The sequence below is a fragment of the Myodes glareolus genome, chromosome 2 (genome assembly GCF_982192425.1).
Source record: "Myodes glareolus chromosome 2, mMyoGla1.1, whole genome shotgun sequence".
NCBI classification, from domain to species: domain Eukaryota; kingdom Metazoa; phylum Chordata; class Mammalia; order Rodentia; family Cricetidae; genus Myodes; species Myodes glareolus.
This window is the reverse complement of record NC_142027.1, coordinates 106,032,486-106,047,068: the sequence shown is the minus strand read 5'-3', so window position 1 is coordinate 106,047,068 and position 14,583 is coordinate 106,032,486. Positions and strand designations below refer to the sequence as shown.

The following is a 14,583-nucleotide window of genomic DNA, read 5'->3' as shown; positions in this document are numbered from 1 at the left end:
AAAGGCAAAGGAGAGCGAACTTGTACTGGGTTCCTGTTCTTAGAGAGCACCCTTTGATTAGTCCTGAACTAAAGGCAAAGGAGAGCGAACTTGTACTGGGTTCCTGTTCTTAGAGAGCACTCCTTGGCTGTGGCTAGGAGGTGACCAGCTGTCTCTGGCTCCTGCTGCTGTGACCTCCCCACCGTGATGGATGGGACCTTGGAGCTGTGAGCCAGAATAAGCCCTTTGTCCCCTAAGCTGCTTTCACTGAACTATTTTGTCACAGGAAAGGAAACCTCAGCCAAGATCCTGACCAGATTTCAAGAACATGGGCCTGGGGACACCGAAGGGCAAAGCACAGACTCGCCTTCCATGGTCCCCAGGGTCTGTCCTTGCCCCCCCCACACACCTGCAGAGACTGACTTTCAAACAAATTGGCATGAGGCTGGGTTAGAGGATTGTTGTGTGGACAGGAGAGGAAGATGGTTGCCAAATATGCAGAGGGCCCGCCTTGCTTAGGGTGTTCCAGGTAACTACTGGAACATCTACTCCCAGGCTGTGTGAACCGCTGTGAGTTACTGGGTGACTCTAAACTCATCTCAGAAGCTCTAAAAAAAAAAAAAAAAAAAAAAAAAAAAAAAAAAAAAAAAAAAAAGATAGGCGGTGCATTGAGATTGCAGGGGTCACACCACCTATGCTATGAAGTGGAGGAGGCCTGGTTCTTGGCTTAGAGAGTCAGTAAAGATGTGGGTCCTTCAGAGTCAGTGGCATTAGGAATGGGGACCCATATCTGCTTAGGACACAAGTTCCCAGGGACTCAGAACACATCATACAGAGGCCTTGGAAGACCCCAGTATGACTTCTCCTGCACAATTCAATTTTGTATATGAGATTCCCCCCCCACACCTTTGGAGCAGGGAGTCCTGTAATCCAGGCTGGCCTCAAAGTTGCTATGTAACTGAGGTTGACATTAGACTTAGGTGTTCACCTCCTGAGTACTAGAATTATAGGTATATAATTCCTATATAATGTATATAGGAATATATATAAAACCACTGTGCTTGGTTTAGGCAGTGCTGAGTATGGACCCCAGGGCTTTGTACCATTTGAATCATATCCAGCCCCTTTACTTGGAATTCCTAACTCACTAGCTACAGACACAAGGTTCCCAAAAAGGGGCAGACGAACAGAGGGCCCAAGGCTTAAGTAAAAGGAAAGAAACTCGTAAACTGTTGGTCTCTGTTGAGCCCTCACCTGAGTCCTACAGGTGACAAAGCACCCCCAACTCTGCCCAGCACTGGGCCCTGTGTGTCCCTTAGACAAAGCAGCAAAGAGAGACACTTAGGAAACTTCCAAATTAGAAGACACCGACTTCCAACTTGAATATGGAGTCTGAGCAGACCTTGTGGGCTGTAGCTAACTCCCTTGGGACACTGGTGACTCTTCATTTTCAGTGTCTCCCGCTGTGAGCCCAAGCTAAGGCAAGAGCCCTCGGTGGGGGTGATTTGGACGTATCCAAATCTGCCTAGACGGGGATGGGTGCGGACAGGATTCAAATTCTCCACAAGAGCTCTGCCGATTCTGGAGCCCAAATGGGCTATTCTTAGTGTCCGGGGATCCAAAATTAACCCACAGAAAGTGCCAGTTCCTTCTGCGATTTGAGAGCATTCCTGAATATAAAGTCCTGACCACAAAAGTCCCACAGCCAGCAATGACACAGCATAGAAGAGACGGTAGGGAAACAGTGCTTGTACAACTCCAAGCCAGGTGTGCTCAGGGAGGACCAGGACTGTGTCCTTTGGCAGGGTGGGAGGATCCCCCATCACACCCTCCCACTGGGACAGGCAGGTTCCTGCAGATTGGGAGCATGTCGGAGACAAAGGACGATAGTGCTGTACCGTCTGTTCTGTGTCTTTGTGCCCACAGCAGTACAGAAGCCCTGACGTGCCAAGCATGCTGGCCCTGGGGACAGCTGCCTTCCAAGACTGTGCTGGTCCACGAGTGTGTCCTACAGAAGAGCTGGCATCACCTCAAGACAAAAGGACGTGTCCTCTGTACCTCAGTGACTGGGCACATGGGCTCCATCCTGAGCTATTCTGGGGAACACTCTGGAACGTCTCAGCCTATGGCCACTCTCAGTTCTCATTGGGATGTCCAATCTCGAGTCCCAGTCGGACCAAGGTTCCCTCTGTGACTCTAGCAGCTCCGTGTCAGAGGTCAGGAGGGTGGGCTGCAGAGGGGGCTGTGGGGCCCTCAGGATGGAGCACTCCTGACTCCTTAGGGTGAAACTTTCATTCTCTTCTCATGGTGTTCCCCATACAGGCCCCTGTGCTCCAAGCAGCAGCGACCCCCAAGACCTGTGTACACTGTGTCCCTATGGTGCCTTTTAAACTTTACCCTAATGTCACCTTGGAGGGACTCTGAGTTTTATTCTCCAAGTGATCTCATGGTCCTAGATTACCAAGATGTAGAGGAGATCCAGCCACTACAACCACATTCTTAAGTCTCTGGAAAGAGAGGACAGGGGACTGCAATACAGACATTCCCAGCCATCTTCCTGTTTTTTAAAAAGCTCCCAAAACCTTTTCTGATATTTTGCACTCATGTCAAGGGCTGTGTCTACTAGGTAGACACAGCTTGACCTGACACCTGGGTTTCTGGTGATGTAGACTCTACTGCCATGCCTCCTCCCCTGGCAGAGCCCCTGGTCAGGGTTCCACTCACCATGAGGATGCGCCTGTAGCTGTCACGATCGATGCCCCAGAGCTTGAGGTCCGTTTTGGCCTTCACGGTGGCTGCTCTGGGGGTGCCATAGATGAGAGCCAGCTCTCCGAAGCTTCCCCCCTCACTGATGTTGGTAACCCATTCCCCGTTCACATATACCTTCAGAGAAAAGAAGAGAAAGGCCGTGAGACATGTGTGTCACAGTGACTGCTTCCTCTTCGGGGAATCCATAGCTCACCCCAGTGAGAATGATCGGAGCCTGGCAAGGCTCTTGGACCACTTCTTGCACCCTCCTGCTCTGGACATAACCACGGGCTAACCACGCTCCAAGGAGCTCTCATCTCACCTCACCCCATCCTACTCAGAGCCATACCTGGGCAGCACACAACACCAAAGAACAGGTCAGGACCAGAGGGCAGAACACAATGTGTGCCAGCTGCCTCCTGGGCAGCTTACCCATCCAGGGATCACCTCTCAGTCCCTCTGAGTCCCAGTTTTCCCGACTGAACCCCAGTGAGTTGTTCTACCATTATACATAAGCCCAGATGAACATCCAGCCTATTGCCTTTCCCGTTTACAAACTGCCTGTCCTCTCTGGCAACTCAGGGGTCTCTCTGCTTGAGTATCCCTCTGACCCCCTTGTCCCACCCCTGTGGGCACACACTGACTGTCCCCTTCTCCTCTGGATCTTTGCCACCAAGGCAAGTACCCAAGTCTTTTGGCCAGTGGCCTAGCTGAGCCCCCAGGCCAGGCACCACTACCAAGCTGCACCGAGAAGAAGCCGGGACAAGATTCCCTTTCAGACTGGGCGGGCGACGCACCCTGCACAGAGTATGCACTATGCACGGACCTTGGGGGGCCCACACCCAACCAGGACACAGAATGGGCAGATTGTTCATTCCCGGGGAGATTATGCAGCTCGGTTACTATAAATTAACACAATGCACGCTTTCTCCCTCAGCGTCTCAATGAGCATACAGAACCATTCCCACTGCTAAAAACGGGTGTGTACCCGAAGAATGGATTGTGATGAATCATGGAAGCGATTCTTATTGAAATCAATGTCTCATTATCCGGTAATAACTGAGGCACAGAGATTTCTGTCTGAAAGAGAACGCCTCGCAGGTGATGGTTGTAACGCCACGATGAAGTGAGCAAGGCGTGGAGAGGGACTGGCTAGCCACAAAGATGGGGGGTTGGGGAAGACAGGGCTTCCCAAAGAGAAGACTCTACCAGATGGGATGTATGCTCCTCCCACCTGACCTGGTGGGTTCCCCAAACCATAAAGGGAGCTAGGGTGCTTGGAGAGGAAGAGGCAGGTACATCTTGCCCTTAAAAACCCTCAAAGAGGGTGTCATACACCTGTCACCCCAGGCTGAGGCAGGTGAATGACAGACTTCAGACCAGTTTCAGTTATAGAGGGAGGTCTTATCTCAAAAAACCAAACAAACAAACAAAATAAAAACAAACAAAAAAGCAAAAAGTAACAAAAACACAACAAACCTAGAGCCAAAAAGATCCACAAAGAATCTGGAAACAGTGCCACCAAATGCTATAGGGAATGTGGAAGGGAAAAGAGGGGGAAGGGAATGATCTGAGACTTCAGACAAGAGTTTACAGATGGCAGAGTATACCCCCAGGGCCTTACTTCATTTCCACAGCCCAGGAAGGGTAGAGCACAGCCCCCCTCTGGTCTCAGAGCTGGCGCTGCCACCTTGCCTAGGCTTCTGCAGGAACCGATGCATGGAGAGTTAACTTGCAGGTGGCAAGCCCCAGAAATCTGAGCATGTAGCTCAGTGAGGATGCACATCCCTCCCAGGACCTCCTCGGTGCCACCCTCAGTCTGTCACTTAGTTCCTTCAGTCTTAGAGTGCTCATCCAGCCTAGATGGACCTGGGCTGTCATAACCACACGATGCTGCCAGGATCATTGCTTTTATTGCTTTTTGTGGTACCAGGGGTGGAACACAAGGCCTTGAACACCAGCCCCCTCACTGGGGGACTCTAGGCAGGTGCTCTACCACTGAGCCACACCCCAGCCCCTCACTGGGGGACTCTAGGCAGGTGCTCTACCACTGAGCCACACCCCAGTCCCTCACTGGGAATTCTAGGCAGGTGCTCTACCACTGAGCCACACCCTCAGCCTCTCACTAGGGGATTTTAGGAGGTGCTCTACCGCAGAGCCACACCCTCAGCCCCTCACTGGAGGATTCTAGGCAGGTGCTCTACCACTGAGCCATACCCTAGCCTCTCACTGAAGGATTCTAGGCAGGGGCTCTACCACTGAGCCACACCCTCAGCCTCTCACTGGGGGATTTTAGGAGGTGCTCTACCGCAGAGCCACACCCTCAGCCCCTCACTGGGGGATTCTAAGCAGATGCTCTACCACTGAGCCATGTATTCAACTTCTCTCTGAAGTATTCTAGACACACACCTACTACTGAGCCATATTCCCAACCTCTCCCCTTTTTGAGACAGACTTCCCTCTGTAGTCCATGCTGTCCCCTAACTTGGCAAAAATCTCCCGTTGCAGCCCCCAGAGACTTGGGATTATAGGCATGCCCTACACCCGGGCATCAGAAACATTCTTCTGGTGAATGTGACGTCCTTGTTTTGCTCTGACGAGGATCTGAAGCATCATCTGTTGTGTCGCAGGCAGACCTGTTGGCTCAGCAGAAGCATGTGCTACTGACAGCGTTTCCTAGAGGCTGCTCTGACTCCACCACACTTCTGTCCCCATGTGTCATCTTGGGCTGAGTCGTAAGTAGATGCTCTTGGGGTTGGGAGAGGTGTGTAGGACACACGAGTCCCCGCTGGTGAATTGTCAGTCTGTCTCCTTATAGCATGGAGATTGAGGAAGCCTCCACCCGCCCCCCAGTGACTACCCTAAGTGGGAGAAAGGACATAAAGTCACCTTCCCCAGATTACTGAGACTCTGGGAACACAACATCCCAGCTGATCAACTCCCTCACTTCACTCCCCGAAGGAAGAGTAAGTGTGGCTGCCCTGGGACATGACCAAGGAAGCAGGGACCCTCTACAGTGACTATCCTCCCTCACCCCAGAGCCTCCAGCCTAGGGGATCCCTCACAGTGTCAGAGGAAACCATTGTGTCCTCCAGGGCCACCCGGAGGACAAAGGGCCATCCTTCTGTGCACACTGGCCTCTGTCACAGCTCCTCCACCCAGCTGGTACGCAAAGGGACTACTCTTGTTTGGTCCCAGTTTTTGTTTTTTCTTCCTTTAAGAGAAAAATGGTGGGAGGCCCCACTGGGCTACATTATGCCACACTAGAAGCCAACAGTCCTCCAGCTGAGCTGGCCTCTGCCGTTCTGCCCGGCTTGTCTTCCTCCTTCCTGTCTGCCCCTGTTCAGCCTCCACCCCTCCGACACCTTCTCACCTCTAAAGAATCCACAATAGATGACAGATCTCCATCTGCACTGCAGCATCCAAATAGCGGAGACACAGGCCACAGGCAAATGCCATAGACATACAAAGCTGGTGTGGGGGCCCATGCATGCTTGAGAAACTGAGTCTGGAGGATACGGAACTAAGGCTAGCCTAGGCTACAGAGCCTCTTTCTAAAAAAATGAAAAAAAAAAAAGCAAGGCTGAGGAAATGTTTCAGCTGATAAAGTGTTTGCCTTGCAAAACCCAGAACCCATTCCTCTGGGCATGGTGGCCTGGGGCGAAGACGCGGGGAGGGGGGGGCAATCTCTGGGGCACATAGTCCACACTCCTACAGAAATCAATGAGTTCCAGGCTAGTGAAAGACTCTGTGTTATCAAACAACAAGGAGGACTGACAGGATGCCTCAATGGATAAGTTCTTGCCACACAAGCCTGATGACCCGAGTTCAATCCCTGGGACCCATGTAAAGGTGAAAAGAGAGGACCTGACTCCACATTAACCTCCAGGTATGTGTGGTGTCAAAAGTACCACCCCCATCTCTCTCTCTCTCTCTCTCTCTCTCTCTCTCACACACACACACACACACACACACACTACAATAAGTAAAATTAAATTTACAAAACGAAATGGATGGTATTTGAGGAATGGCAGGTTGACCCCCTAGCTTCCATATGCATGCACACACACACACGGACACATGCAGATTGCACACATATGTGTGGACATACATACTAGGGAAAAAAATAAGGGAAACCATAAAAGACTCTGAATTCAGACCCCTGGGGTGGCCGAGAATCTGCATGCTTTTAGGGGATTCATGCCAATGCCTGTTCAGACCATAGTGTGCCCAAAGGTAGCCAGAGGTGGCTGGATGGCAGAAGGTCACCTGTGCCACAAAGTCTTGACAGAGTGCCCAAAAATCACTGGATTTGTGGAGCACCAGGATTCCAGGACCAGTAAACATCACCCTCCTGGTACAGATAGACCAAGGTTGCCAGGGGTCCAGGGGTCCCCAGATTGGGCCAGGACCAGCTTCGCCTCCCTTCCCAAGCACTTCAAATCAAGTGTGCAAGGTTGCAGTGGGGAAGTGAGGATGAGGATGATCACAAGAGCTGGGGCACAGGATTGTTATTCCTGGTCTGTGTCCCCAGACCACTCCTGGGTAGTCATCATGTCAGTGAGGGTCCCTCTCCCCATTGGAGTCAATCCATCCTGGGTGTGGCCTTCTCGTGTTCTTCCTCAAGTCTACATGCAGTTCCTGGGAACCCTAAGACAGGCTAGGTCAAGACCCCAAGTCTGAAGTGAGCTTCTGATTTCCACACCCCAACGTGAACCCCAAAGTGGAGTCACACGAGATCTGCATGAGCCTCAGAGTCCAGGGTTCTGCCAGCACTGTGCAGCCTGGGTCACCATCCCCACTAGAACAGCACAGCATTTGGGGTGCCTCAGACTCTAAGACCCTCAACTCTCCAGGCACACTGACTGTCAGGCAACATTCAATACCCTGTGACCTCAAGAGGCTACCAAGGACCTCAGGAGGATGTGCTGTGTGGGTAAAATAAGCTTGGGAGGTTCCAAGCCCTGCAGGAAAATGGCACAGTCAGCTCTGCATTCAACAAATGCACAATTGAAACGTAACAGCACTTTGGAAAGCAGGTCTCCAGGAGACATTCACACATTCGTGTTCGCTGCAGCATAACTTACAAGAGCCCATAAGGATGCACAGAGAGAAAACATGGCAGATTCCCACAGTGGAATACTACTCAACCTTAAACAGAAGGTTCTGACACATGCCATTGTGTGAACGGATGATGGACCTGGAGTATGTTTTGCTCAGCTACAAGCAGCCCCAGGATAGATGCTGTATGACGTCACTATGAGGCCCCAGAAGAGTCATGTGAATCTAGATTTTTATTTCGATGTGTAGGGATGTTTTGCCTGCATGTAAGTCTGTGCAGGCAGAAGAAGGGGTATGGTACCCAGGAACTGAAGTTACAGACAGTTATGAGCTGCCATGTGGACGATAGGAATTGGATCCAGGTTCTCTGGGAGAGTCTCCACGTCTCTTTAACAACAGAGCCATCTCTCCAACCCCAGAAGTCAGATTTCTAGGGGTAGGAAGTAGGAAGGGGAGAGTCAGGGGCTGGGGTGGGGCTGTGCAGTGACTGACAAAAGGGGCCAAAAGAGAATCAGTAAGGCAGTTCAAGCAGGAGAAGGATGGGAAGGCAGGTCGGTGGATAACACATTCCACTGTGGGACTGTGAGGACCTGAGTTCAGTTGCCAGAAACCATGTTTCATACAGTCAGGTGTGATGGTATGTGCCTATAATTCCAGCGCTAGAGAGGTGGAGGCAGGTGGATACCTGAGGTTTTCGCGGGCCAGCCAAGCCTGATTGACTTAAATATCCCCGGCCAATGAGAGATCCTTGCTCAAAAAAAAAGGTGGGCAGTGACTGATAAAGACACCCGAGGTTAAGCACTGGCCTCCACAGACATGTGTCCTCCACCCCCTCCCTACACTCACAGAGGAAAGGGTTCTGCCGATGGGTGACAGTGACAGCTGCATTGATGACCTCATAGTTAATCTCAAGCTCTGAGCACTTGACAATTTAAACACACATGCTCACCCAGAAACTCGGGCAAACTGAATCGCGCCCAGCCCGACTCCTGGACCAAATAGTGATGCCCGTGGACGCCTGGTTCCTAGGTGCACACCAAACTGCCAGAAAGGGAGGCACCTCTGAGGTGAGACCCTCTTCTGAAACAGGAGGAATCCTGCCTACCTAAAAGCCACAGCGACCTTGGGAAGGATGGGGGGGAACCCCCAAACAAGAAGTCTAAAGACAACCAAGGAAGACACTGGGCCCCATTCCCAATCTTGTGTGTCGGCAGTTCAGAGTCCTTTTCAGCAGAAATGCTGTGTTCCATGAATAAGATAAGTTGGAAACTATTTTCTACTAGAAAAGAAAATGGATTATGGCTCTTGGCAAATGTACACACGCTGCCTGGCATTTACAGAGTCTCTGTGGAAAGCTATGATTTTAACCAAGACTGAATGTTAGGCCTTTCGCCCTCTGGTCCTCTAGGGCACTGCTAGTGGGAGGACAGTGTCCATCCTGGAGAGATGCTCCAGAAACCCTAGCGCACTGGCCTGTCTGGACAGAGGGGTGCGGATTTTGCCTGGGAGGGGTGAAGCTGATGAACCTCCCTCTCATGTCCCCACCCAGGTAAAGGCAGAATTATTGTCGACCTGGTGGCACCCTCACAGATCTGCCTGACCTGAGGGAGGGGGTCACAAAAGACAGCACTGAAGCCATGGAAGCTTGTTGAGAGTAATCATAGCATTATAATCATGTTCGGCCCATAACTCAGCAGGGACCGACATGCCGGCTTCTCACTCACAGTCCCTTACTGGGCACTCTTTGATTCCTTTAAACGTGGCCTTCCTTGATGGCTCCTGTGTGTTTACCCTGCATCTCCCACATCACAGTCCAGTCTCCTCTGTGCCCAGCCCTGTGGGTGCACCCTGCCGCCCACCCCTGTTCCCACTGGAAAGTCTGAGAGATTGATGGAGGTGTTGGGGACTTTTTCACAGCGCCGTGGGGAGGCAAGGCCGGATGCACCCACTCACAGGTTCGGTCTTTGCATCACCCGCAGCCTCTACATCCTAAACTCAAGGCTTTAGCCAGGAAGCAGCGTCCACCCACGATGCCCAGACATCCTGGTTTGGCCAGCCAGGGTCCAGCAAGGGCCTCTGAGCCGCCTTTGAACCTGACCCTCCTGGCAGGGGAGGGAGGGAGGGAGGGAGGGCATATCTGCCGAGACAATATATTTGAAGACGGGCAGTTTTGTGAAGGTGAGCTCACATTTTCCTCCACAAAATCGCCTCCACATGTCCCCAGGCTGTCAGGACGCCAGCTAGAGATCTGACCATCATTAGAAGGCAGCGGGGCCAAGCAGAGGCCAGGGAAACTCAAGTCAGGCTCCCTCCCTGGCCACTTGTCATCTCGTTGGAGCCAAATGAGGGCTGGAAGGCTCCTATTCAGATTATCTGTGACTTTGGGGATCCTCAGTCCTGCCTTGAAAGGGTGGAATTGGGGAAATGGGACCCTGCCAGTCCCATCCACCTCACAGGCTGTATTCGAGGGCGGTCAGATTCATCAGTTCGTGTGACTTTCCCATTTTGCAGGATTCTGGGGACACTGAGGTAGCGACCAGCTTCTCAAAGTAGATGGGATGGCATAGACTAAAACACTGAGCGCACCACGGGCCACCCAAGGACTGTGATTCCCTGCTCCTTGGCCAGACCCGGGGGTGTTCCACAGCACGTGGCTTGGGGGCCTCCGGGGAAAACCACAGACTCATGGAATCAAGGACACAAGGTGGCCATGGAGATGGCTGCTGTGATAGGGCACAGAGTGGGTGTGGAGGGCTTCCTTGGGGATGAAAGGGTTGCTAGAGGAGCAGGCTGGGGTGGGGCCTGCCGAGTACACAATGATGGGATAGCGGGAAGAGGACAGGGGGCTGCTCCGTGGGAGAATCCCTGTGTAACCCTCCGTGCTCACTTCTCTGGGAAGAAGCCTACCACAGCTGAGGTAGCCCGGGGTAGAAAGGACAGTGACACAAGGCTCTGACCCACCCACACAGCCTTCCTGTGGGTGCACAGGGGTGGGGCTCTGGGACTCTGTGAAATAACCTCGGGGGGCATTTTTCCTACATCTACTTACTTTGGGAAACCAAAGAATGTGTAATCCAGAATTCCCTGGGGTGGGGTCACCCCAGCCTTGTCTTTGAGATGGAACTGAAAGATGATAGGTGACTTTGGTGAACACAAAGAAGAGCACATTTCGGGCTGGAGCTACGGCTCCGGTGGTAGAGGGCTTGTTTAGTATGCTCGAAGCCCTGGGTTCCATCCCCAGGCACCACATACACCAGATGTGGCCACCCAGGTCAGTAAACCCAGCACTCAGGAGGTGGAGGCAGGAGGATCAGAAGTTCAAAGACATTTCAAGGAGTTTGAGATCAGGTTGGAATACGTGTGATCCAGAAGAAAAAAGATGAAGGAGGAGGAGGAAGAGGGGGAAGAGAAGAAAAAAGAAGGGGGAGGGAAAAGATGGAGGAGGCACAGGCACTTGTACATTTTGGTGTTGGGGGTGGATGAACCAAGTCACAACCCACATGAACTCCCCAGCAGGCTACTGGAGGAGGGGCTGGCCTTCTGTTTTCACTAGGTCAGCATTTATCAGTGCTCCAGCACAAACAGAGGAGCTGGGTCTGAAGGGCACTGAAGGATGAACAAGAGTTTGCACGGCAGAACAAAAGTAAGAAGCAGAAAACACAGGAAAGCCGAGGCCCAGAGGTGTGAGACCTTGTTTACTAGCTTCCTGATGATTGTCATCTACCGCGTGATGACAACCACACCACCCCCAGGGCAGGCCCTTGTTTACTATTTCCAGGGTACTACAGGAGCTGGCAAGGCCCAGGAGAGCAAGAGCTAGCAAACACTTAGGAAGCAAGAGGAAAGCAATGAGTGGCGGTTTGAGGAGCCAGGAGCAGACAGGAACCTGAGAGCAGGGCTTAGGGGAGGAGCAATGGTTGCAACTAGAGAAGCTGGTCGAGTGCTTCCCTGATATGCCCAGAAACCCTGAATTCCACACCCAGCACAGCACTCAGGTAATGGAGGCGGGATTGAGAGTTCAGGCTCATCCTTGGCTACACAGGAAGTTTGGGCCAGCCTGTGCTACATGAAGACCAAACCAATAATAAACTAAAAACTAGAAACAAGTCATCCACAGCTCTTAGCCTTCAGCCTCTCAACCCATCAACACCGCTTCCAACAGAGAGCTGGAGAGACCGGTCCTCGGGACCCACTTATACAAACTGCTAGGGACCAAGCCCTCATCTCCTCCCTACCCCACCTGACCTGGGTTAGGGCAGGATCCCTGTCGTTTTCTGGGCTGCATTTTTCATGGATGTTTGTTTTGTTTGTTTGTTTTAACTGAAGCACAACAGAAGGATGTGTGACCATGGTCACAGCAGAGCGTGGCATCAGAGCCACTTTTAAATCTTCCACCTCACACTTCCTCTGAGTGAGTAGTCCCCCGGGAGATCGCTAGCTCCCGACTCAGTTTCCTTGTTTGGGGAGACAGGAGGCCCTCCCTCCCCTGAGACCCAGACCCAGGGGTTGAGTCGTCAAATTCACTAGGTCAACCCTGCCTGTGCCCCCCTCTGGACGCCAGGGTGAGTCACTTCCTATGTGGTGGCTCCGGAAGCAGGTGGGCCAGTGCGGTTCCCAGAAATGCATTGTGGGACAAAGTCAGGCTGCTGGGGAAATCAGAAAAGGCTTTTCCCAGAAATAGCCCGGCTGGACAGAGGCTCAGGAGCAGAGGCCAGGCCCAAAATAGCTTGCCTAACCCCAAGGCACCAGGCAGGGTGTGGCCTGGACACCTCTGAGGCCATGGAGGGCAGAGCAAGTCCCCTCGGACAGGTGGGGCACAAGCTATGGCTAACTGAAAGGATGTGTCTATGCTGAGTCCCAGCCCAGCCATAACTCTGGAGATGGCCTAGGCACTGACCAGCAACTTTAAGGACATTACAATGTCCTGGGGAGACTCTGGCCCTATCCTCTGGTCCATCTGGAGGTAGACCTTCAAGAAATGGGTCACAGCAGCAGCCTCAAAGGAGCAATTGAACTATCAGGAAAGGACACATGGAGCGCCTGTTGACACCCACCCTGAAGATCTGACGTGGGATGGGACCCTGAAGGGAGAAGCAGCTACTCAGGTGACAGCAGAAGAAAGTAGGCGGACACCCATAGGATAGAACCAGCCCAGGCCTATGGCAGCCCAGCAGTGGTCAGACTCCTGGAGGCAAGAGAAGGCCCCAGACTGACCTAGAGAGACAAGTAGGCATGTGTGGTGGCTCACAAGCACCATCATATCGCTTGGGAGGATGACCCAGGAAGGTTACCGGGAGCTTGATGATAGCCTGGGCTACAAACTGAGACTCTGCCTTAAAAAAATAAAAAAAAAAAATAATCAAAGAGACAAAGCCACAGAGGGTTTGGACAGGAAGTAGGCCTCTCAACTCAGGGAAACATGCTCCGGGAACAGGATTCAGACAAGAAGAAACCAGGGCCCTTTCAGTCAGAACACTGGGGGCTTGGGCAGGGGTGGCCATGGAGGTAGAAGGAAGGAGGACTTGGCTGAAGGCACTAGGTGGGCTCTCTGCAGGGGATGCTTCTAACATTACAGTGGGGAAGGGCTCTATAAACATGCGAGCCCTTTGTCCTGAGAGTCCCTCAGCAAAGCTTGCTGTCTGAGGAAGGGCAGAAAATGCTGGCACAAATGTGACTGTCACCCCATGAGACATCAGTACCTCTAAAGTCTCCAGACATGGATATTCCTGCCCATGTGACAACAATGAACATCCACAGCGAGCTGGTGTGGCATTTGCTGGTAGGGGCTAGCCAAACAGATCACCTTAGGCTGCTCTCCACCCAGACTCTGCGTGAAAGCAATAAACAACAAAGAACCCCACTGGCCCTGCACCTGCCTAATGTAGCGCTCCTTCCCAACTGGGCTTTCATGGCCTTATAGCACTGTTTAGATAAAACACATTATTGGTCTTGAATAAAACAATTAAAAATGAGGCTGGCTCAGCTCTAAAGTTCCTGCCTAGAATCCCCCAGTAAGGAACTGGTGTATGGGTGTCAGAACACCCACCTCAGTGCCGGAAGTCCTGAGTTTCACCCTTAGCACAATAAGTCATACATACATACATACATACATTCATACATACACATACACATACATGCATACATACACACACACATACATACATACATATGTTGGGAATCTATTCAGACAGAAATGCTCTCAGCCTGCATTTGCAAGACCTAGTGCAAAGCTGTGTAAAATCTTAAAACCAACCATGCAAAGAGGACCCACTGTCTAGAAGCCAAGATGGATACTCACATCTACTTCTCCTTGGTCAATCACATAGAAATTGTCTCCTTCGTTCCCTACAACAAAACAAAGAGACAGCAGGTGTAAAATACAAAACAAAATGAGTTAGAGCTTCTCCACTGCCTGGCAAAGAACCCTTGCAACTACGTGTGCCAGCCAGTATCGAGTAAATACCATCCCCAAGTGCAGGTTCCTGGGCATAGGGGCCCCCTCTTCTTTTTGTATACTGGAATTGAACCCAGGGCCTCATGCATAACTGAGCCATGCCCCCGAGAAGTCCTTTCACTCATTAAGTTCTTCAGGTTGGTCTTGAACTCGAAATCCACCTGCCCCAACCTCCCGAATTGCTGTGAGGACAGATTTATACCACCATCGTGCTGCATTTCATTAGTTTTTTTTTTCTCTTCTTTTTCCCTCTCTCCTCCTCCTCTTTTTCCTCTCCCTCCCCACCTCCTTTCTCTTTCTCTGTTTTGATCCAGGGTCTCACTATGTAAACCTAGCTGTCC

The 14,583-nt window shown here is 51.7% G+C and overlaps 1 protein-coding gene across 5 annotated transcripts in view; it reads right to left on the bottom strand.

Annotated features, from left to right (window-relative positions):
* The window catches only part of Prkar1b (protein kinase cAMP-dependent type I regulatory subunit beta), a 120,868-nt gene that overhangs the window by 29,169 nt on the left and 77,116 nt on the right, over window positions 1-14,583 (bottom strand). For all 5 annotated transcript variants that reach the window (XM_085683170.2, XM_048436953.3, XM_048436955.3 and 2 more), the window contains 2 exons: window positions 14,087-14,133; window positions 2,704-2,862 (listed from right to left, as the gene is read on the bottom strand). In XM_085683170.2, the coding sequence (XP_085539296.2) occupies window positions 2,704-2,862; window positions 14,087-14,133 (206 nt within the window). The remainder of the gene's footprint in view (window positions 1-2,703; window positions 2,863-14,086; window positions 14,134-14,583) is intronic.